Source organism: Phodopus roborovskii, unplaced genomic scaffold (assembly GCF_943737965.1).
Source record: "Phodopus roborovskii unplaced genomic scaffold, PHOROB, whole genome shotgun sequence".
NCBI classification, from domain to species: Eukaryota; Metazoa; Chordata; class Mammalia; order Rodentia; family Cricetidae; genus Phodopus; species Phodopus roborovskii.
In genome coordinates, this window is record NW_026126407.1 from 2,909,155 (window position 1) to 2,933,428 (window position 24,274).

A 24,274-nucleotide genomic window follows, 5' to 3' on the forward strand; every position below is an offset into this window, starting at 1 on the left:
ATCTTCAGTGTTGGGGAACTCCCTGACCATACTGAATTTACTGTTTGAGGTCACTGTGGCTATTCACAAGTCCTACTTTACAAAGAAATTGCATTTTTGATTTACATATTTGATTTCCTTTCATTCTCAGATCTTAACTCTGAAAGAGTTGAGGAATGATGAAGCCCACATCAACCTCTTTGTCTGTTCTGAGACGGGTGGGACAAGATGTGAAATGGAAAGAAAAGGAAGGCAAAGAACTGGGTGGAACTGAGTAATTACTAAATCTATTTCCCTTTCATAAATCACATAGGGGAATCAAGTGAACGTTGTAATAACAGGTCTAACAAGAACTCCTGCTTTGGCTTTTTATCATCTCCCTGGACTTAAAGAGAACCGAACCACAGAGTTTTTAGGTGTACTAATTATACCAGCAGTATTGCTTCCCAGTTGAATTACAGGATGGTTCTCTTAGCAATGTTAATTTGCTTGGGCAGTGCTGTAAGAAAGATCTGAGCAAATGTTGCTCTTTCACCCACTTTCAAACTTTTCACTATCAAAATCCCGTTTTCTAAAGAACGACAGTTTCTGATATCTACCAAAGCCTAATATTTTGTCTACGTAAGTCAGGTTATTTATTTTTAATTTAAAATCAGGCGCGCGCATGTGGGTATGTGCCACAGAGCTAATGTTAAGGTCAGAGGACAATTTGCAAGAGTCGGTTCTCTACTTCCACTGAATTCAGGTGGCATGATGGCCCTATTTATTTAAATAAGGAAACATTTCTCACTATTTTAAAACGAACCTCCCATAGGGGTTTTAATTGGCACGCGAAAATCCAAGTTACCACACTGCTTTACAAAGCTAGCAGAATGCAAAGGCTGGGGCAGCCGATCATCAGTCTTAGAGCCATATCGAATTTGCATAATTAACAATATCATCTTCAGTAACACATTTTAGTTTTAATTTCTCGGAGACCGGAAGTGGGGACCTGCGATAGGAGAACGATAAAAACAGTCATCTACTAGAAAGTGTACTTAAGGTTCTTTCAGGTAATCCCGGAGCAGCTTTTTTCCGGTCTCCGAGGCGCCAGGATTTGGCCACGCCCTCCCACCCCTTTCCCCACCCCTTTCCCCGCCCCAACACCGCCCACTCACAAGAGCTGCATCCCAGACCGGAAGGGGTTCTCGCTGCAATTCTACAATCAACCACAGGGAGACGACAACGGCTTCGATAGCGAAGAGGACGTTCCCAAAGGCGGAAGCGGAAAAGGCGGGACTATGAGGCACGTTCAGTCAGTCGCTGGGAGCGATTCTTAAGCCTACTCTAGTTGGCCGCACCGCGGCTTGTGAAGTTTCAGCCTCATGGCGGAGATAATTCAGGAACGCATAGAAGATCGAATCCCAGAGTTGGAACAGCTGGAGCGCGTCGGACTCTTCAGTCGCGCGGAAATTAAGTGAGAGGGTCAGGGAAGAGGAAGGACTGGGGTGGGCTGAGGGGAGCTTGAGGTTTGGGGACTTTCCGAGTTTGTTTTCTCGTAACATGCTAAAAGAGGAAAAAGTCCGTTGCCGGAATTTGATGATGGTCAGAATTCGTTTTTAACCCATTGCAAGGCCATCCGTCATCTGTTCACTCACCTGTCATACTGAACGTCATACAGTGGTCAGGGTCTTGGGGTCAGGATTCCAACCCTTCTGTGACCTACTGGGCAATGTGAATAGCGGGAGAATTCAGATAAGAAAATTTAAAAATTGGTTATAGTTTACAAGTTTGGGATATACAGCTTTAGAATTTCGAGTACAGCACCATCGAAGCTCGGGGAAGTGGGTAGGACTTCCTAAACAAAGCTTGTAGATTGAAGACCATTTAGTTGGTTTCATACACTTATTATGCCACAGCGTCTGGCATATAGTTGACATCCAGTAATTTGTTAAAAATCAGTTGCCTTTAATGATTTTCTGTGACCATTCACTTTACAGTGTCCTAATGAATCACAGTAATGTGAGTATAGGATCTACAGTTTTAAAATATTATTGTGCATATTCTGCATTCAATTTTCCTAAAACACGTGTGTGTTCACTCCTTAACGAAGAATGGGCTGTCTTCTTCCATAAATGTTTTGTAGATGGAGACAGCTTAGGTTTTAAGAATTTACATACTAAAAACAGAGATATCAAGCTCTTAGGATAGAGATATAGAGATTTGGTTTTTATAAAAACCTAAGGGTTGAGGGTTGAGGATGCAGCTAAAAGCAATGCATAGTGCTTGCTTAGCATGTACAAGGGCCTGGATTTGATTCTAGGGAATACAAAAAACAAACAAAAACAAAAAAACAAAAAAGACAAGTGCCCAAGAAGGAGAAATCTTTGTTAGTAATATGTATAAGTAGTATAAAATATTGACATTATTTGCTTTGCTGGTGGAGACAGCAATGATCCTGGCAACTAGGGGTTTTTTGTTTTTTTGAGACAGGGTTTCTCTGTGGCTTTGGAACCTGTCCTGGAACCCTGGAACTAGCTCTTGTAGACCAGGCTGGCCCCTAACTCACAGAGATATGCCTGCCTCTGCCTTCATAGTATTGGGACTAAAAGCATGTGCCACCACCGACCTGCCTGAGGTGATTTTTTTTTTTTTTTTGCTGCAAGTTTAAAAATATATCTGGATGTTCTTAAAAGCACAGAGGTAAATGTGTAAGAGAGTAAGTTTTGCCTGTGGGAGATAAGTGTATTTAGGAACTAAATGTTTTGTTAAATGTATGTTTTCAATATATCCAGAATAAAACTCTTAACTTCAAACTTAACTTTTCAAATGTTACAATTTAATTGGCTTTTTCTGCAGGGCTATCATCAGGAAGGCTTCTGACCTAGAATATAAAATACAGCGGAGAACCCTTCTCAAGGAAGACTTTATCAATTATGTTCAAGTGAGTGATCCCATAGATTTTTGGTGGAGAGACGGCTCAGTAAAGAGCACAGTTTGTGCTTCCAGAGGACCCAAGTTCAATTCCTAGAACCTACATAGCAGCTCACAACTGCCTGTAACTCCAGTTCTAGGGATCTGATACCCTCATACAAGTCATACACACAGACATACACCAATGCACATTACCAACAAACAAAAAACCCCCCAAATTTTAACTCAGACAATGATGAACTTAACAATAGTTTTCTATAGAATTCCAGGATTCTGTGATTGTGAACACATTTTTTATTTTTGTTTCTGTTTTTGTTTTCTTGAGACAGGGTCTCTCTGGGTAACCCTGGCTGTCCTGGAACTCACTCTGTAGACCAGGCTGGCCTGGAACTCACAGAGATCCACCTTCCTCTGCCTCCCAAGTGCTGCGATCAAAGGCATGCGCTACCATTGTGGCCTGGCATGCACACATTTTTATTAGGATAAGAGGTAATTGTGTGGAGTGATATTACCTCCTAAGGCTTAGTCTTTGTCAGGTTGAACTTTTTCTTCCTTTTGGGTCTATAGGTCAGAGACATCATTATGTATCAGGATTTTAGCAAGAAATTTGCCTTTTAGAAGTTGGTAAGATAGAGGAGTGGGGATTTGACAGTAACAGATGATTGAAAAGAAAGGTCTGTAGAATGCTTGCTTAGCACTGTCAACTTTCAAAAGAGTTAAGCTCCAAGATTGTTCCATCTTCTAAATGGGCAAGAGAGTAATAGGGACATTTGACATATAGGATGAATTGTCAAATGAGGGAGAACAGCTACTATGTAAGGTTCAGAATCAGAAAGACAAAATATTTTTTTTTGTATGTGTGTACCATGTGATTGGTGTACAGTGTCTACAGAGGCTCTGGCTGTCCTGGAATTCACTCTGTAGACCAGACTGTCCTGGAACTCTCAGAGATCCACCTGCCTCTTCCTGAGTGCTGGAATCAAAGGCGTGTACCACCACCACCCAGCAATATTTCATGGTAACATAACATGTGTTATGGGACTGGAGAGATGGCATTGGCTGCTCATCCAGAGGACACAGGTTTGATTTCCAACCATATGGTGGCTCACAATTGTCTGTACCTTTAGTCCCAGGGGAATCTAATGCCCTTTTCTGGCCTCTTTGGATGTTGTACATAGATATATTTGGGGAAAACACCCATATACATAAAAATAAAGGGGGAGCAAAAACATGTGTGTCCATGTCAGATGGGGGCTATACTGGGAATTTAACTTGAAATCATGCTTCTTGAAGCTGGAGCAGTAGCTTAGTTGGTAGAGTGCTTGCCTATTGTACACAAAGCTCTGGTATAAGCCTGGATGTGGTGGCTAGACTTACATGTGTAATCCTAGCACTCTTGCAATCCTAACATTTGGAGGCAGGAGAATCATATGTTCATGGTCATTCTTAGTTGCATAGTTGTCTCCTTGGCCCAAGCCAGCTTGGGCTACATGAAACTATCTCAAAATACTAGAAAAGAAAATACAAAAGAGAAAAGCAATTGTGCTTTAATTTTCCACCCATATTTTGAGAAATTATAGGTGTGCATTATTATACCTGAGGAGTTAGGGCCCTTGTGCATGCCAGGCAAGTCTTTTTTTTTTTTTTTTTTTTTTTTTTTAAGATAAGAGTCTCACTGTGTAGACCTGGCTGGCTGGCCTGGAAGTCTCTGTTTAGAACAGAAATGGACTCACAGAGATCCACATGTCTACTTTTGGAATCCTGAGATTAATGGAGTATGCTGCAACACTGACTGGCAAGTGTTGTATCTTTTGGCTTACTTTCCTAGCATCTTGAACTCATGACCCACCTCCAGTCTTAGCCTCTGAGGTACAGACATGTGTCACAATGCCTGACTTAGATTTTGTTTGTTTAAACTGAAAATTGCAACATGCTATTAAATTTAAGTCAGGAAGTTAGATTAATTGATATTGTTGATCTTATAGGTCTCATGCTTTTAAGTACTATGCTGTCTTTGAATCTTAATTACTCCTACAAGCCTGTTGTTATATATATTTGTAAGTTTTATGGAGATAAGATGAATTTTCATTGACTTCTAAAGATTATATATTCTGCCTATTGATAGCAAATTATCTTTTATTTCCTAGTCTTAATTTTTTATGTAGTTCCTATATTTAAAGGTTATAGATTTCATGCTTCTCTTTGTTTTCCCCCCATATAGTATGAAATTAATCTTTTGGAGCTGATCCAGAGAAGAAGAGCAGTAAGTTGGTGTTCAATTTTTTAAGTTGTTTTTTCTGTTGTGGAGGCACTGATTATTGATAACCTGTGTTGTGCCCAGAGTGGATGCTTCTTACAATTGTCGACTTTTGTGGGTGTTTTTTTTTTTTTTTTTGTCAGTACTGAGAATGAGCACTACTTTGGATAAATGTGATTAACTGAGGCTTTGTTTTCGCTTTTGTCCCTTTTAGAGAATTAAATATTCATTTAAGAAGGATGAGATTGAATATTCTATTGTACATCGGGTACAAGGTATCTTCGGTAGAGCTTCAGCCAAGTGGAAAGTAAGTGATCAGTACATACTTGAGGAGATGTGAAAATACACAGTATGTACAGTATGTGTTGGATGTTTGAGGATTCAAATGCCGTGTTCTCTCTGCTCCTCTCCAGTTCTCAGTACTTATTTGCATGATGGTGCCATTGCTTGAAACAGATTTTGAGTCACATAAACCCTTAAGAAAGTTCATCTCATCATTTTATTGTTATTCTGTGAGGATGACACTGAACACTGTATTTAATACATTATCAATCCCAGCATTCAGGAAGCATAGACAGGTGGATCTCTTTGAGTTTGAGGCCAGCCTGGACTACAGAGCGAGTTCCAGGACAGCCAGGGCTACGTATGAAACCTTGTCTCAAAAAAAAAAAAAAAAAAAAAAAAAAAAAAACACAAAACAAAACAAAAGAAAAGAAAATCACCAGGGAGATGGTAGGGTGATGACTTGGAGATGGGCAGTACCTCAGCGTGTTGATGTTCAAATTTTGATGGGGACTTATACACACACACACACACACACACACACACACACACACACACACACATATACATATATACATATATACATATATATATATATATATATATATATATATATATATATGAAGTACTTTATATTTCTGAAAATTGAAGGTTTGTGTTTCTTCACTTGGTTCAAAAAATATTACTGGACAAATTAGATAGATGCAATTTTTTTCTTAGAATGTGGTTGGTATTAGAGAGTTAGACTGAATTTTCATAAGAGGTCCAAGGCTTCAGTGAGGAAGAGGCTCATATATGAAGAATGTGTGGCACATTGAATCTTTTGAAATTTGTTCATTTTCAACGAAGTGAATTAAAGCAATATAAAGATCAAATTCAAGCAGCTTGTCCTGTGCTTTTCTTGCAGGATGATGTTCAACTTTGGCTGTCCTATATAGTTTTTTGTAAAAAATGGGTAAGTATAGCCATTTTTATACATATTTGTTCAGTAAAAGAGAAAATTAGAGCTAGAAAGTTTGTGTTTAGTGGTTCAGGTATAAAAAGCGTGAGTATGTCTTTGTTATGTCTCTAGCAATAGCAAATTAGTAGATATTTCCTACTGAGTGTGTGTGTGTGTGTGTGTGTGTGTGTGTGTGTGTGTGTGTGTGTCTCACTATGTAGCTCCAGCTGGGCTGGAACTTGCTATGTAGAACAGACTGACCTTGAATTCAAATTGATCCATTTGCCTCTGTCTCCCAAGTGCTTAGTTTAAAGCGTGAGCTGCCACGCCTGGCTTTCCCATTGGATTTTATAGTTAGTAAAATATATATATTGCTCCCAGATGTATAGCAATGATCTCTCTGTTCAGTAAGTAAATTATTTTCCTCCTCTCTTACAGGGTACCAAAGCTCATCTTAGCAGAATATTCTCTGCCATGCTTGCTATTCATTCAAACAAACCAGGTATATCAGGATCTTCAACAGTTCTTTTTCTACATATGTTCAGACTCAGCCATTTTGGAATTTACTGTCCTTGATGAACCTAGGAAATTATTTGCTGTGTCTTAGTTTATCCTGGCTTGTTTTGTACATCTTGTCCCTGTGCCAGGTGTTGCAGTTGTGAACAGGAAGGATGGTATATATTTTTAGTTGATGGAAAATAAACTTGATAGTTCTGTAGGGTCCATTTTATTTGGAGGCAGTAGATTTAGAGTGATTCCATAAGTTAGAAGGATAAAATATTGACATATATTTATAAAGTTGGCTGGCATAAAGTATGTACTTTTTTTTTTTTTTTTGGGACAAGGTTTCTCTAGTTGTCCTGGAACTCTGTAAACCAGGCTGGCCTTGACCTCACAGAGATCTGCCTGCCTCTTCCTCTCAAGTGCTGGGATTAAAGACATGCACCACCACCACTCAGCCTGTACTTGGGTTTTTTTTGTAAGAGAAACATTCTCATGTGAGTGGTGAGTAAGGGGCATGCTCTTGTCTAGTGGAGGTATTTCAGTAATCGTTCTCATGGTATTAGGCTCAACCAAAGATTTTATATGACTCAGGTGATTTTATCAATTTGCAGAACTAAAAGTCAGTTGCAGGACTAAGTTGAGGTTTCTGTAGTGACTACATGAGTGGATAGAGGAAGCCATAGATTTGGTTACCAATGGATACAGGAGATTCTGGAAAATTCAACACCCAATTTTAGGAGTCACATGCTCAAGAAAACTAAAAGCAATGGCTTGCCACCATTTGTGACGCCAAGAAAGCCCAGATATGATTTTCAATTACGCTTCATTTTTACCAAAAGCAGTCTTAATTTTTCAGTACTGATGACCAGACTCAGGGCCTTTGTACATTCTAGGAAATGTTCTCTTTCTGAGCTATTTCCCAACCCTCTCTAATTAAAACTTCTTTTTAAAAAATACATAATTTCTTTATTTTGTGTATGTTTGGGCATGTGTGTGTATGTGTGGGCATGCATATGCCTTGACATGTACATTTCAGAGGAAAATTTGTGGAAGCTAGTTCTTTCCTTCCACTCTGTGGATCCTGGCAAGCATCTTTCCTGATGAGCTAGCTTGCCTGCCCTTTTCTAGCTTTAGAGTCAGCCAAACTTACCATTAGAAACTCCCCTTTCCCCCTGTCTTGAAAAACAAAACAACAAAAAAAGTTTTTTTCTTTGGTAAGATTAATAAATAACTCATTAAGTATTAAAATTGGAGCATTGATTAATTTGCAGAAATTAAGTCTGTTTTATTTTTCCTATAGCTTTGTGGATTATGGCAGCGAAATGGGAAATGGAAGATCGATTGTCTTCAGAAAGTGCCAGACAGTTATTTCTTCGGGCACTACGATTTCATCCTGAGTGTCCAAAACTCTATCAAGAAGTGAGTGCTTGGGACATAGGATGAGAGAGCAATATCTCTGTGACACTTAGAGAGGGAGATAGCTCTGTGACACTCAGAATGAAAGAGCAATATATCTCTATGACGTACAATGAGAGTGCAATATCTCTGTGACACTTAGAATGAGAGAGATAGCTCTATGATAGCTCTTAAGAGAACAAATACTGCTTAAAATGTAGTTATTCCTTGTTCTATGTACTTTTCTTTTTTTCCTCATGGGTAATTGTGTTTTGTGAAAAATTTGTTGCCATTTTTAAAAACAAAGTTGAGGGGCTGGAGAGATGACTCAGCAGTTACCAGCACTGGCTGCTTTTGCAGAGAATCCAGGTTCTGTTCCCATCACCACCATGTTGGCTCACAATTGTCTGTAACTGTAGGGGACCTGGCACTCTCTTCTTGCCTTCAAGAGCACCAGGTTGTGCATAGAGATACTTGTAGGCAAAGCATCTATACACAAAAATACATAAGTTGAAAAAGACCAAAATAAGTAGATTAACATTAAAATATGTTAATTCCCCCCCCCTTTTTTTTTAATAGTCTAGATATGTAGTCCTGGCTGTCCTGGAACTCTCTATGTATACCAGGCTGGTCTCAAACTCAGAAAGATCAGCCTGTTTCTGCCTTCCAAGTGCTAGTATTAAAGGCATGTGACACCATGCCCTGCTATTTTATTTTACATGTTTGAGTGTTTAGCTTGCCTATAAGCATGGGTACCACTTACATCAATGGTCCCTGAGGAGACCAGAAGATGATATCAGATATTCTGCAATTGGAGTTCCAGACAGTTGTGAGCAGCCATATGGATGCTGAGAAATCAAAGCTGGGTTCTCTGTAACAAGTACTCTAAACTATTGAGTCATTGAGCAATCTCTTTTGCCCAAATGTGACTACTTTTTATTTGAGACAGTTTCTGTATCTGGAACTCTTTTTGTTGTTGTTGTTGTTGTTTTGTTTTGTCTTTTGAGACATGGTTTCTCTGTATTGCTTTAGAACCTGACCTGGAACTAGCTCTGTAGATCAGGCTGGCCTCAAACTCACAGAGATCCACCTGCCTCTGCCTCCTGAGTGCTGGGACTAAAGGCATGTGCCACCACTGCCTGGTAAATATGACTAATTTTTCTTTACTTTTTTGTTTTTTTGAGACAAGGTTTTTCTGTGTAGTCTTGGCTGTCCTGGAACTCTCTCTGTAGACCAGGCTGGCCTTGAACTCACACAGATCTGCCTGCCTCTGCCTCCTGAGTTCTGGGATTAAAGGTATGCGTAGCCATCACTAGATGACTAAATTTTAAGAATGGAATTACGATTTTGTGTGTCTGTGCATGCACGAAAGTACATGTAGAGGCAAAAGATTGATGTTGGAGCCATGTGTGTATGCATTGATCTTGTTATGATTAGTGATCCATCTTGTGGCTATTATTTTGTGAGACTAGTAGTTCCCTCCCTCCTCCCCTCCCTCCCTTCCTTCCTTCCTTTCCACTTTGAGATAAGGTCTCTCTACAGAACCTTGGTCATCTGCAACTCATTACACAGACCAGGTTGGCCTTGAATTCAGAGATTCACCTGCCTCTGACTCCCAAGTACTGGGATCAAAGGTGTGAGCCATTGTGCCCTGTAGTTAGTTTTTTATTATCCTCACAAAATACCATGACCAAAGTAATTTATGAAAGAAAGCATTTAAATTTAGGGACTAATGGTTCCAGAGGGTTAAAGTCTCCAATCATTGCATGGAGCATGGCAATAGGAAGGCATTATGCTGGAGCAATATCTGAGCTTACATCTGATCTGAACTCGTGAGGCAGAGAGCTAATTGGTAATAATGTGTGCTTTTGAAACCTCAAGGCCTATCTTAAGGACACACCTCCTAGTCTTTCCCAAACAGTTCCACCATTGGGGATAAGGCATTCAAATGCATGAACCTGTGGGGGTCATTCTCATTCAAACTACCACCCTAAAGAAATAAGTGTTTGTTAGTAAACATACTCTCTTATAGCTCTGCTTCTTTGTTGCTAAGTGGGTTAGAAATCTGGGTTACCCACTCAGCCTTTGTGGATACTTTTTACTATATATGGATGAGATTAAATGAAATTGCTTGTAGAAACTTCTATTTAAGTCTTAGATTATCTGTCAAATGATCTTAAAATAGTCTCTTCTGTCGCATGATGTCAATATCAGCTAGTTTCTTTCCAACATAAAATATAGTCCCTCATTTTCCTATATCTGATACTAATGGTTGTTAAAGAAGCCATCTTGAATATTTTTAATTTGAAAGGCATCTCTAAGGACTTTTAGGTCATTATTTCCTTTTTTTTAGTACTTTAGGATGGAGCTGATGCATGCTGAGAAACTAAGAAAGGAAAAGCAGGAATTTGAAAAAGCTGCCATGGATATGGTAAGAATGTAATGTACTGTCAATTATTAGTCTTTTTGGGCCTGCTTACAAATAAAAAAAGAATCTTTGAGATGTAATTTTCTTTCCAGTTTAATGTTTCATTTTCACTTACAGATAAATTTCTAATTTTAATTTTTAGAATTGCGTGTATGCATGCATGTGTGTGTGATAGTGCTTGTGTGGAGGTCAGAGGACAATTTGAGGGAGTCAGTTCTTGATCCTCCTGCCTCAGCCTTCTAAGAGATGAGATTATAGGTGCTCCATATTCTCTGGATCTTTACCTTTTTATATAATTTGGAATGTGACATGATAACTTTTAAAAAAAAGCATTGACAGGGTTGGTGGTGCACGCCTTTAATCCCAGCACTCGGAGGCAAGGCAGGCAAGATCTCTGTGAGTCCAAGACCAGCCTAGTCTACAAGAGCTAGTTCCAGAACAGCCTCCAAAGCCACAGGGAGACCCTGTCTCAAAAAACAAACAAATAAACAAACAAACAACAACAAAAACCATTGAATGTTAGAGCTAGTATTATGGGAGAATACTATAATCCTAGTATTTGTGAATCTGAGTCAGGGGGTTATGAATTCCAGGCCATCTTGGGCTACATAGCATGAACCTGTCTTCAAAAGATAACAATAAAACAGAAACAAAGGAACTTACTGTATTGTTAGTGTGTTTTCAGCTTAGAACTTTGTGTGTAGGTATGGAATGATATGGTATATGTTTATGTGTTTGTGTGTGATGTGTGTAAGAGTTGCATGTGTATGTACATGTATGTGGTATCCAAAGGTTGATGTGTCTCGATTATTTCTCCACCTTATATTTTATTTTTTAATTGTGTTTGAAAATATTATTTTGTGAGGAGCACGTGTCATGGTATTTGTGTGGAGGTCAGAAGACAACTCACAGGAGTTGGTCCTGTCCTTCATCATGTGGGTTCTGGCAATCCATCTCAGGTAGTCAGGTTGGTAGCAGCCATCTTTACTCATTGAGCCATCTCATCAGCTCTTACTTGTTTTTCTAAATTACATTTATGTATTTGTGTGCCAATTGTGTACCTGTGAAGGTCAGAGGATAACTTAGAGGAGTTAGTTCTCTCCTTCCATCATTTATCCCAGGGATGCAGCTCAGATCATCAGACTTGCAGCAGATATCTTTACATGTGAAACCATCTCACTGGCCCTAGTTGAAATTAAAAAAACAATTGTTTTTCATTTCTGACTCTGCCTTGCATAGTTCTCTTATGTTGATCAGACTAGCCTTGAACTCATAGGGATTTATCTGCCTCTGCCTCCTGAGTGCTGGGATTTTATAGCCTAGCCATAAGATACTTTTAATCATTTGTTTGTGTGTGTGTTGGGGTTGGGGGTTGGGGGCGGGCACACAGTCTCCACAGTATGTGTGTAGTGGTCAGAGGACAACTTGTAGGAGTTGGTTTTGGTTTTTTCCTTCTACTTCATGAGTTCCAGGGACTGCACTGTCATAAGGGTTGGTGGTAAGTGCCTTTGCCTGTTGAGCTGTCTCACTGGTCCTTTGCATCTTCTTTTTTGAGACAGGGTCTCTAGATGTGGAACTCACCAATTTGATAGATTAGCTGCCCAGTGGGTCCCATTGCTCCCTGTCTCTTCCTCCTTAGCACTAGGATTTTAAGTGTGTGCTACCACATCAGGCTTTTTGCATGAGTACTGGGGATACAAATTTGGGTCCTTATACTTATGTGGCAAGTACCTTATCAACTGACCCATTTTCCCCAGCCCTCGTATTTTTTTTTTTTTTTTTTTTTTTTTTGGTTTTTCAAGACAGGGTTTCTTTGTGTAGCCCTGCCTGGCCTAGAACTAGCTCTGTGGACCAGGCTGGCCTTGAACTCAGAGATCTGCCTGCCTCTGCCTCCCTGGTGCTGGGATCAAAGGTGTGCACCACCACTGCCTGGCCTTCTCATAACTTTTCTTATTCAGATAATATGCTATACAGAAGGGTAGTCAAAGCATGTGTAACTAGATCTGTTCTGGTCTAAGTGGAGAGTGAGGCTAAGATCACAAGACTTAAGGAGCCCGAGAGAAACAGTTGTGTTCAAGCTGTACACTTTACAAGTGTAGGAACTAGCCTTAGAATTGTGATTTGTCCGAGGTCCTGTGGCACTGATAATCTAAGGCTGTCAATTTCCATCCTGGTTTTTATTTGTTCTTCCTGGTACTGTCTTTAATTATGGTTGATGTAACATCTTTTTAGGGGAATTTTGATCATCCTGAAGAAATCCTTAAGGGCGAGTTGGCACGGATCATTTACAAAAATTCTGTAAGCAAGATTAAAGGTAAATATTCACTGATATTTTTTTGGTAGGTATTCTCTTTGTGATGAGGACTATTAACTTGAAGGCCAAGTGTACCATATCCTTCAGAAAAAGCTTCTTTCTGAGCTATTGTCAGGCATTTCAGTAAGGGTTTGTGGAGTTGAAATGGAGTAGATGATTTGATCTTTGCCTTTTTCCCTTAAGTTTATGAAATTTAGGAGTAGTTAGGAATAGTTCAAAATATCAATAATATGTTTATGTGGTGGGAATACAGGATGATATTTTCTCTTTGTTCCATTGAAAATAAAAAGGTCACCACAAGAAGGCTACTAATTCTAACTATGGGCTTAGCTCAGTGATACATCACGCATGAGGCCATGTGTTTGACCTAGCACTAGGGAAAGGTAAACAAAGCTTGATATGATGCCATGTAGCAGCTGCTGAGACAGGAGGCTCACCGGTTGGAGGCTGGCCAGTGGTGGGGTTTGTGGCTCAGTGATAGAGTGATTCCCCAGCATGCACAAGGCCCTAGGTTTGATCCTTACCATTAGGCATCAGAGAGGAGTAGAGGCCAGTCATGGCTATATAGTGAAACCCTGTCTCAGAGCAAAAGGCAACAACCCTAAAGACTAAAACAATGAAAGCAGTGCCTTTACAGTAAAGTCTGTCTTTACAATTTAATTAATAGCAAACTCCCCTTGATTTTTAAATTTTAGGTGCAGAATTTCATGTGTCACTTCTTTCAATTGCACAACTATTTGATTTTGCCAAAGATCTACAAAAAGAAATTTATGATGAGTAAGTAAAACAATGGTAAGACGAACATGTCTATTTCTGGTTTAGTGATAAAGACTTGAAACTGGGGAGAAGTGAAAAAGAGTATCCACCTGGCAGTGGTGACACACACCTTTAATCCCAGCCCTTGGGAGGTGGAGGCAGAGACAGGCAGATCTCTGAGTTTGAGGCTAGCCTGGTCTACAGAGTGAGTTACAGGACAGTATAGAGAAACCTCATCTTGAAAAACCAAAAAAGTAAGAGGAAAAAAAAGAATATGCTTTATAAACTTTAGGAAAAATTATGTAAATTGTTGTTATGAATAGAAAAAATACTTCTGCTTTTTTTTTATTTTTTTGCCTGACATAATGGGCTTTGTTTCAGAAATAGAATGTGTTTATTATAAAAGCCTGTGTCAGCACACATTCTTTTCTGCAAAATCAGAGTGATATTCGTAACTCTAGAGCTCAGTGCTCTTGATAATTTGAACTTCAGGGTCTGGTTCTGGTGTTTAAAATTTATTTGTGTATACTAATAACTTTTGTGTTGTGATGAAATACCATGGCCAAAAACAACTTACAGAGTTCATAGTGGCGGGAAAGATATGGCATGCTGGTATGAGCAGGAAGCTGGCTGGTCACCTCTTTACCTGCACACAGGAAGCAGAGAGTGAGCAGGAAGTGGAGTATGGCTATAAACCCATAAATTCTGCCCCCATTGATGTCCTTTCTCCTGCAAGGCTGTGCCTTCTAAAGATTCCATAACCTCCCAAACAGCGCTTTAAACTAGAGACCAAGTGTTCAAATCCATGGGCCTTTGTGGGAATGTTTCTCCTTCAAACCACTGCACAGTGTTCCCATTAGTTACTTCCTTTCTTAGGTTCCATTTCTCAGGTCATGGGTGATACGCTAGAATATGCATAGTCTGTTCTTTTGATGTCTTCAGGGTTTTGGGAGAGGATTAGGTTGTGGGTTTTATCTGCCTCTGTTACAAGAATTCAGAAGTCCAGGCTCTCCATGGCTCATGGAGGCTTCTAATGGCCACAGATAACTATGGATCTGATTTGGAGAGTTATAGTTTTTTTTTTTTCCTTTTTGAGACAGCTTTCTTTGTGTAGTTCTGGCTGTTCTGGAACTAGCTTTGCAGACCAGGATGGCCTCAAACTCACAGAGATCCATCTGCCTCTGCTTTCCTGGTGCTTGGATTAAAGGTATGCGCCACCACTGCTCAACTTGAACTACTACAATTTTTAAAAAAGATTTTATTAATTTATGTGTATAGGTATTTTGTCTGCATGTGCATATGCACACCAGAAGAGGGCATTGGAATTCATGGGGACTACAATTATAAATGGTTGTGAGCTGCCATGTATGTGCTATGTTGGGAATTGAACTCAGGACCTCTAGAAGAATAGCCAGTGCTCTTAACCTCTGAGCCACCTCTCTAGTCTCCAAGCTATTATAATTTTAAAGTTAATATTTATAGGGTTTTTGTTCATTTATTTTTATTTTATTTTTTTAGAAGCAGGGTCTGGAACTCACCATATAGCCCAGGCTGGCCTTGAATTTATGGGAATCATCCTGCCTCAGGCTTCTGAATGCTGGGAATATAGGCTTGTGCCATCATGTCCAGCTAAAAGTTAACATTTGTAAATGATGCCTGAAACATTCTGAAATCCAATTGCTGTGTAACAACTCTATTCCATTGATAAGTCTATACATTAAGCTATTCTGGAAAGCCTATTCAGAAATTACTCCTGTGGTATTGCAGCTGTAAAAGGGTGTACCATGTCCTTTAATAGATCATCAGAACTCTGTTGTCTGGAATTAGTTTCTTATCATGGGGAAGGTGCCAGTGAACTGTAATTTTCAGCCTTCAAGCTCTGCACACTGATGACCCACTTACTTGGGATTATGTGGCCCGGCGAGAATTAGAAATTGAGTCCCAACCAGGTGAAGAACAGCCTGTATCGAAGCAAGCCAAAGCAATGGAAGTGGGCCGCAGGGAGGAAAGGTGCTGTGCGGTGTACGAGGAGGCAGTGAAGACTCTGCCTACAGGTGAGTCTGCCTTGTGTTAAGAGTAATAGTACAAGAATATGAAACTGTCATTCTCATTGTCAACACTTAAACTGATATGGGAAGTCTCTGTGGAGAAGGATATAGCTCAGTCATAGAGTATTTACCCAACAAGCTACATGTACCCTGAGTCCAGTCCCCAGGAGAAGAGCAAAAAAGGAAGAGAAACCTCAGTAGAGGACAGTTTACACTGTGCCTGGCTTTCTTTTTCTTCCCTTAAACTAAAAAGAGAATTACATGTACTTCTTTATTGTGTGTGTATATGTGTGTGAGTGCATGTCCCTGCATACGTGTGGCAGTTAGAAGACTGGAGTAGGTTCTCTCCTTCTGATACATGGGTCCTACCTAGGAAGTGGACTGAGGTCATCAGGCTTGGCATCAAGAGTCTTTATCTGCTGAGCTGTCTTGCCACCCTCTTTATACCCCTTTCTTTTTTGAGACAGGACCTCATGTCTCAAATTGAGGCTGTCCTCAATCTACTGCATAAGCCATGATGACCTTGAACTTCAGGACCAGTATGTTGGTGCCTCATGCATGCTAGACAAGCACTGAACCAACTGAGCTATATACTTAAATCCATATTCCTCTTTCTAGTTATTATTTCTGTGATGATGAAAAACTAGAATTTTTCATGAGAGTTCATGTAACCTAGGTTGGCCTTGAACTCCTGACTCATCTGCCTCTGCCTCCCTTGTGCTGGAATTACAAGTGTGTGCAAGAGCTTTCATGAATTTCTTAAGTAATTCTTAGGTATTTAGACTCATTTGTCTGGCAGAGATGGTACTTAGTATAGTTCAAGGAGTAGGGATGTAGCTCAGTTGGTAAAGTGCTTTTGTAGAGCACGTGAAGCCCTGGGTTTGATTCCCAGCACTGCAATAAACTGCAGATAGTGGCACATACCCATATTGCACCTTGGAGGTAAAGGCAGGAAGATCTGAAGTTCAAGGTTATCCTCAGCTATATAGTGAGTTTGAGGCTACCCTAGGTTGCATGACACCCTGTCTCAAAAACAAAAATAAAGTAAGCCAAACCCTAAGAGTTTATTTTATCCCATCTTTTTTCTTTGTGTGTGTGTGTGTGTGTGTGTGTGTGTGTGTGTGTATGTGTGTGTGTGTTTTTTTTTTAGGGGGTGTGGGCAAAAGACAGGGTCTCACTATGTATCTCTGGTTGGCCCAGAACTTCTCAGGTAGACAAGACTGGCCTCAAACTCACAAAGATCTGCCTGAGTGTTGGAATTATAGGAATGGGCCACCATGCCTGGTTTAGACTTTTTTTTTTTTTTTAATTATTTGTTATTTTTGTTTTATGTGTATGTGTGTTTGTCCCTGTGAGTAAATACTGTCACTTGTGTTGGTATCCACAGAAGCCAAAAGAGGTTGTTGGATTCCTTGGAGCTGAAGTTATGTTTGGTTGTGAGTCACCCAATTTGGATGCTAGGATCCTAACTCAGGTCCTCTGAAGAGCAGCAAGTGCTCTTAATCACTGTGGAATCTCCAGCTGCTAACTTAAAGTTTTTTTTCTAGAGGAATTCTCTTTGAAAGAAAGATGTTTGGACTAAGAGGATGGTGAGCTAATTAGTGTTATCTGACTTTTCCAGAGGCCATGTGGAAGTGTTACATCAACTTTTGCTTGGAAAGGTTTTCTAAGAAGACCAGTAGCATACCCCTCAGAAGGCAGGTAAGGATTTCCTTTGTATAGCTACAGTGGTTGGTTAGAACGTGTCTACTAGATAAGGATAGAGTTATTTTGGGGTCTGGGCCAGCTTCTAGAATTTCAGCCCTACCACTTGCTTTTTGCTGTGGGTGACCTGTCATCATTTAGTCTGCTTTGCCCTTATCCTGGGTACAGAATAGGAGGGCTTTCTGCTGACTGGGCTGTGCCAAGTGCAGGTGTATAGCTCATCTCATCACAAGTGACACCCATTCAGAGTGAGTCCCATCTCTGAATTCTCAGAAATGTGCAAGACCACTTTGCCCAGATTAGTGGCCAGAGCCCCTGTTGGATTCTCTTTAATGACCCTAGATGTTTCTGATTTCAGAGGCTGGAAAGAACCATGCTTGCATTCAGGAAGGCCCATGAACTGAAGCTCCTTTCTGAAGTCCAGTACAAGCAGTGGGTAAGGCCATAGAAAGCACATTCATTGCCAGTTACATATACTTCCTCCTGATGTAACATATAGACACCAAAACAGAACAGTCAGAGTAAGCCTACTTGGCATTCTCTTCCTCTCTTTTCCTCCCTTCTGTGTCTCTTCTCTTCCACATTCCCCCCCCCTCTTTTTAAAGGGATTGTTTTGTTTTGTTTTGATTTTTGAGTCAGGGTTTCTCTGTGTAGCTTTGGCCAACCTGTAACTTGATTTGTAGACCAGGCTGGCCTGGAACTCAGAGATCTGCCTGCCTCTGTCTCTTGAGCACTGGGATTTAAGGTGTGTGTCACCACCGCCCAGCAAAGAATTTCGTTTTCATTTTATGTGTATGTTTTTACCTGCATATACGTATGTGTAACATGTATGTGCAGGCTAGAGGAGGGTTTTGGATCTCATGGACCTGGAGTTACAGATTGTGATTATGACATATGGGTGCTGAGAATTGAACCCAAGTCCTCTGGAAGAATAACCAGTACTCTTAACTTCAGGGCCTTCTCTCTTCTGTCCCTCCCTTTAGCCTTCTCTCCCTTCCCCTACTACCTCTTTCCCTTCCCTTCTGTTCCCTGTCCTTCCTGGGTTCCCTTCTTTTCACCTTCCCTTTCTCCCACTTTCCCTTCTCAACCGCTTTCGTTTCCTTTCCCATTCTCATCTCTCCTCCCTCCCTTTGCTCTATTGTACTCTTCTCATTTTTGTAGTATTGACACTGTAACCCCAGTGCTGGGCAGACAGGCAGGCAGCTGTCTAAGTTCAGCTGGATAGATGAGGTCTAGGTTCAGTGAGAAACATTATCTCAAAACGTAAAGTGGAGGGAGGGCTGTGAGATGGCTCAGCTGGGAAGTATTTGCTATACAGTGTCAGGACCAGAGTTTGGGGCCATGTAAATGCCTGGATTTAGTGTGCTGAAGGGGAAGACAGGATGCCCAGAGGAACCTGGGTGAGCCAGATCTGGGTTTAGTTGAAAGATCCTGCTTCAATGAATAAGGCAGAGAGCTATGACTGAGATTACACCAGCCTTAGACCTCCATATGCATGAGCACACACAAGTATGTGCACCTGCATGTATGTATGTTCTCACATACATATGCACACATCACACTCATAGACTTATGCAAAAAAAAAAAAAAAAAAAAAAAGGATGGAGAAGAGCAGTTGTGGAAAGCATCCAACACCAACCTCTGGTGTCTATGTGTACACACACACACCTATATCAAAGTGTACGTGTGTGTATCTTTTTTTTTTTTTTTTTCCTGAGACAAGGTTTCTTTGTGTAACAGCTCTGACTGTCCTGGAACTCTGTAGAGCCTCTGCCTCCCAAGTGCTGGGATTAAAGGTATGCACCACCACCACCTGGCAAATATGTGTGTATCTTTTTTTCTTTTCTTTTCTTTTTTTTTTTAAGGGTTTTCAAGATAGGGTTTCTCTAACTTTGGAGGCTGTCTTAGTAGACCAGTCTGGCCTCGAACTCACAAAGTTCTGCTTGTCTCTGCCTCCAGAATGCTGGGATTTAAAGGCGTGTGCCAACACTGCCCAATTATATATGTGTAACTTAAACATGTCATGGGCAGTGCTGGTCATTCTTCACTCCAGTAGCAGGTGATTCCTTTTTTGTGTGGCACAGATCTTGTTAGATTGGCAGGGAGGAATATCGTAATTGCTCAGTATTAAATTTGGCCTTTAACAATGCTGAAGGAACTAGTTATAAACTGCTGTTTGTTGGTTTTTTCACAATTTTGTAAAATTAGACTATTAGTTTTTTTTTTTTTTACCCTCTAATAAACTAGTGTAGACACAAGATTTTGGGTTTTTTGTTTTGTGTTTGTGTTTTTTTTTTTTTTTTTTGATAATTTTTTAAAATTTAAATTTGAAACAAGCTTGCTTTACATGTCAGTCCCAGTTCCTGAACCCTCCTGTCCTCCCCTGTTCCCCCCACCAATCCCTACCCTACCACCTTTCTGTTCCCCAGGGAGGGTGAAGCCTTCCATGGGGAGTCTTCAAAGTCTGTCATATCATTTGGAGCAGGGCCCAGGCCCTCCCCCATGTGTCTAGGCTGAGCAAGTATCCCTCTATGTGGAATGGGCTCCCAAAGTCCATTCGTATACTAGGGATAAATATTGATCCACTACCAGAGGCCCCCATAGACTGCCCAGTCCTCCTAACTAACACCCACATTCAGGGGATCTGGGTCAGTTCTATACTGGTTTCCCAGCTATCAGACTGGAGTCCATGAGCTCCACCTTGTTTAGGTTAGCTGATTCTGTGGGTTTCTCCAGCTTGGTCTTGACCCCTTTGCTTATCACTCCTCCCTCTCTGCAACTGGATTCCAGGAGTTCAGCTCAGTGTTTAGCTGTGGGTGTCTGCTTCTGTTTCTACTTCTGCTTCCATCAGCTACTAGATGAGGGCTCTAGGATGGCATATAAGGTAGTCATCAATCTCATTATCAGGGAAGGGCATTTAAGGTAGGCTCTCCACTATTGCTTAGATTGTTAGTTGGGGTCATCCTTGTAGATATCTGGACATTTCCCTAGTGCCAGATTTTTTTTAAAAAACCTATAATGGCTCCCTCTATTATGGTATCTCTTTGTTCTCCTCTATTCTTTCTCTGACTCAATCTTCCTGCTCCCTCATGCCCACCTCTCCCCTCTTCTTCCTCCTAACTCCCTCTCCCCTCCTCCCATGCTCCCAATTTGCTTGGGAGATCTTGTCCCTTTCCCCTTCTCTAGGGGACCGTGCATGCCTATCTTATGGTCTTCCTTGTTTCCTAACTTTTCTGGTGGTGTGGATTGTAGGCTGATAATCCTTTGCTCTATGTCTAAAAACCATAAGTGAGTGAGTACATACCATGTTTGTCTTTTTGTGACTGTGTTACCTCACTCTGGATGGTTTATTGTAGTTCCATCCATTTGCCTGCAAAATTTCAAGATTCCATTGTTTTTTTCCGCTGAGTAGTATTCCATTGTGTAAATGTATTTTCCCCATCTATTCTTCAGTTGAGGGGCATTTAGGTTGCTTTCAGGTTCTGGCTATTATAAATAATGCTTCTATGAACATAGTTGAACAGATGTCCTTGTTGTATGAATGTACATCTTTTGGGTATATGCCCAAGAGTGGCATTGCTGGATCTTGTGGTAGACTCATTCCCATTTTTCTGAGGAACCGCCATACTGATTTCCAAAGTGGCTGTATGAGTTTGCACTCCCACCAGCAGTGGAGTGTGTCCCTTTCTCCACATCCTCTCCAGCATGAACTGCCTTTGATGTTTTTGATTTTAGCCATTGTGACAGGAGTAAGATGGTATCTCAGAGTTGTTTTGATTTGCATTTTCCTGATGGCTAAGGATGTTGAGAACTTTCTTAAGGAACACAAAATTTTGAATGGATAAGATTTCCTTAATTTATTTTCCTGGGTCGTATTTGTTAAAGTGAAGTCTAAAACTCAACCCTTTCTTGATTTTTTATGTGTGTGGGTGTTTTGCCTGCATGTGTATCTTCACATCACATGTGTGTCTAGTGTCTTAGGAAGCCAGAAGAGGGTGTTGGATCCCCTGAGACTGGGCTACATACAGTTGTGAGCTATATGTAGGTACTGGGAATTGATCCCAGGTCTTCTGTAAGAGCAGCCAGTGCCCCTAATCCTTGAAACTTAACCTCCTCAGCCCCTCAATATTCTTATTATATAGTGTCAAATTACATTTTGGAAAAATTCGACCAGTTAAGTCCATTGAACAGATACATGTATTTCCTTCTGAGTGTATAAATGCTGTTTTTGTCTTTATTATGTTCTAGTGGGTGTGGATTCTAGCTTAAATTATTTAGATTCTCTACTTTTCATCCCTTTTCTGATGAAAGGAAATATCATTACTCTGTGTATGTATGTGTCATGACATATGTGTGAGGAGAGAATTTTTGGGAGGAGATTCTTCCTTTCAGTGGGATCCCGAGAGAGGACTCAACTGGTAAAGTTGTGGGGCAGGCATCTTTCCCTGCCTAGCCATCTTTTTCCTCAGCCCTCCTCTTTGATTTTCTGATAGTCTTATGGGTAGGTGTGGGGGCGGGGAGAAGCAAGGCGGGGGAGATTCCAGATGCCCTTTGTGTCTCTAGCAGCAGTGATAAAAGGTGTAGTGGAAAGGCTGTTGAGATTATTGTCATAGTCTTTATATGCTCTATTTATCTGTCATTCTGCTTTCAAGTGGCACTTTACATGTGCTTTGTCTTTTCTAGATTGACTTGTTGCTGCGCCAGGACCTCTTTAATGAAGCTTTGCAGGTGGCAGAAGCTGGGACTGAATTGTTCAAGGACTCTGTGACAATGTGGCAGATGAAGCTGCAGGTGCTCATTGGGTCAAAGAGCCCCGATGTAGCTACGCATTTTGAAGAAGCCTTTGCACACCTCAAACCCCAGGTCTGTGAATTGTACCTTTCGTATTTTATTCTATTTATTTTATGTGTGAGTGTTTTGCCCGCATGTATGTGTGAGTCCCATGTGTATACCTGGTGCCTGAGGTATTGGTATTGGGAATGGAATCTGTGTTTTTGACCACAGAGCCAACTCCCAGTTCTCATATTTCACTCTTTTTAGAAAACTGGTTTGTTTGTTTGTCTGTTTGTTTTGTTTTGTTTTTCATTTTTAAAAGACAGGGTTACATGTGGCTCAGGCTGGCCTAAGGAGAACCTTGAACTTTGATTCTTCAGCTTCCCCTTCCTGAGTGCTGGGATTTATAGGCATGCTTCACCATGTCTGCTCTATGCAGTGCTGAGGATTGAACCCAGGGCTTTATGTAGGCTCAGCAAGCACTCTACCAAATGAGCTGTATCTCCAGCCCTCTCTTTGGAAACCTTTTAAGATTTTAGTGAAAGCTCATTTGTAATATACTTGTCCAAAGAGAACAAACCCTTAGAATAATTGTTGGTAAATGGTAATAGTTCGAGGATTGAAGAGAAATTACTTCTAATCCTTTATTTGTAAATTTACTTAGTAATGTAAGATTTCTCAATTCTGTTTAAGTGTCTTGCAAATGAGAAATACTAATAGAATATTCTCACTTGCATCCACATCTGGTTATAAACTCAACTCACAAATATCTAAACATTAATGTTCTAAACTTACTTTGTAGTAAATGTTTTGTTTTCTTTTCTTTGTTTTTTGTTTTTGTTTTTCAGGACAGGGTGTCTTTATGTAGTGTTGGCTGTTCTAGAGCTAGCTCTGTAGACCAGGCTGGCCTTAAACTCACAGAGATCCACCTGCCTCTGCCTCCCAAGTTCTGGGATTAAAAGCATGTGCCACCACAGATAGAGTGAATCTTTTGTGTTAGTGAGTGGGAAAATGTACTGTAGAAGGTAAGGTGGGAAGCAAAGCCCATTACTGCTCTCTGCTGTTCTCTCTCTACACAGTGAGGGTCAGGCAGGCCAGCCTACATCAGTTCTTAGGAAGTAGCTCCCATACCACAGACTCATGATCTAGGTAGCTTGGGGGCTGATTGGATGTGGCCTTTTTTGTTTTGTTTTGGTTTGGTTTTTGAGACAGGATTTCTCTGTGTAGCTTTGGAGCCTGTCCTGGCACTTGCTCTGTAGACCAGGCTGGCCTTGAACTCACAGAGATCTGCCTGCCTTTGCCTCCTGAGTGCTGGGATTAAAGGCATGTGCCCCCCATCCCCCACCCCATCGCCTGGCTGGATGTGGCTTTTATTCACTTGCTTAACTGAAAGGTGATTGCTCATGATGGCTATAGTTGGAATTACCTGTCAGAGTTGACTAAATTTTTGAGGTGTTTCTCTGGATAACTTGGCTATGCCAGTCTTTATAGCAATGAGTTTTCAGAGCACAGTGCTGAGAAAGTCACATCTAACAGGTTTTGTTTTGTTTTGTTTTTGTGAGCAGGTGTGTCTGCCCTTGTGGATTTCTTGGGCAGAGTGGAGTGAAAGTGCTAAAAGCCAGGAGGATACTGAAGCAATCTTTAAGGTACAGGCTCCCTCTTCTATCTCTTGTTCAGGGAATGGGTATTTCATATCTCAAGTCACTACTTAGTGGCTTGGGGTGGGTATTGATATCTATAGGTTCCTTTACACAGCCTGTTTTTGTTTCTTTTCTTTTAAATGCAGAAAGCTATTTTAGCTGTCACAGGTACCAGTTCAGTAACTCTGAAGGAGAAATACCTGGATTGGGCTTATCGAAGTGGTGGCTACAAAAAGGCCAGAACAGTGTTTAAAAGGTACTCTCAGATGCTCATAGCTGCTTTTAGTCTTCCTGACCACACTCAGCCTTTCATACCCAGACTATGTGGGTTGCAAATAGTG

At 40.7% G+C, this 24,274-nt stretch overlaps 1 protein-coding gene across 1 annotated transcript in view; it reads left to right on the forward strand.

Moving 5' to 3' along the window:
- Positions 1-1,299: 1,299 nt before the first annotated feature.
- Positions 1,300-24,274, forward strand: part of Utp6 (UTP6 small subunit processome component) — a 30,331-nt gene continuing 7,356 nt past the window's right edge. Inside the window, exons 1-16 of the mRNA XM_051179822.1 lie at positions 1,300-1,435; positions 2,818-2,902; positions 5,114-5,155; positions 5,364-5,456; positions 6,339-6,386; positions 6,810-6,873; positions 8,176-8,294; positions 10,624-10,701; positions 12,931-13,012; positions 13,708-13,789; positions 15,638-15,822; positions 17,438-17,517; positions 17,879-17,956; positions 22,204-22,383; positions 23,859-23,939; positions 24,080-24,189. Of these exons, the coding sequence (XP_051035779.1) occupies positions 1,344-1,435; positions 2,818-2,902; positions 5,114-5,155; positions 5,364-5,456; positions 6,339-6,386; positions 6,810-6,873; positions 8,176-8,294; positions 10,624-10,701; positions 12,931-13,012; positions 13,708-13,789; positions 15,638-15,822; positions 17,438-17,517; positions 17,879-17,956; positions 22,204-22,383; positions 23,859-23,939; positions 24,080-24,189 (1,499 nt within the window). The 5' untranslated portion in view covers positions 1,300-1,343. The remainder of the gene's footprint in view (positions 1,436-2,817; positions 2,903-5,113; positions 5,156-5,363; positions 5,457-6,338; positions 6,387-6,809; positions 6,874-8,175; positions 8,295-10,623; positions 10,702-12,930; positions 13,013-13,707; positions 13,790-15,637; positions 15,823-17,437; positions 17,518-17,878; positions 17,957-22,203; positions 22,384-23,858; positions 23,940-24,079; positions 24,190-24,274) is intronic.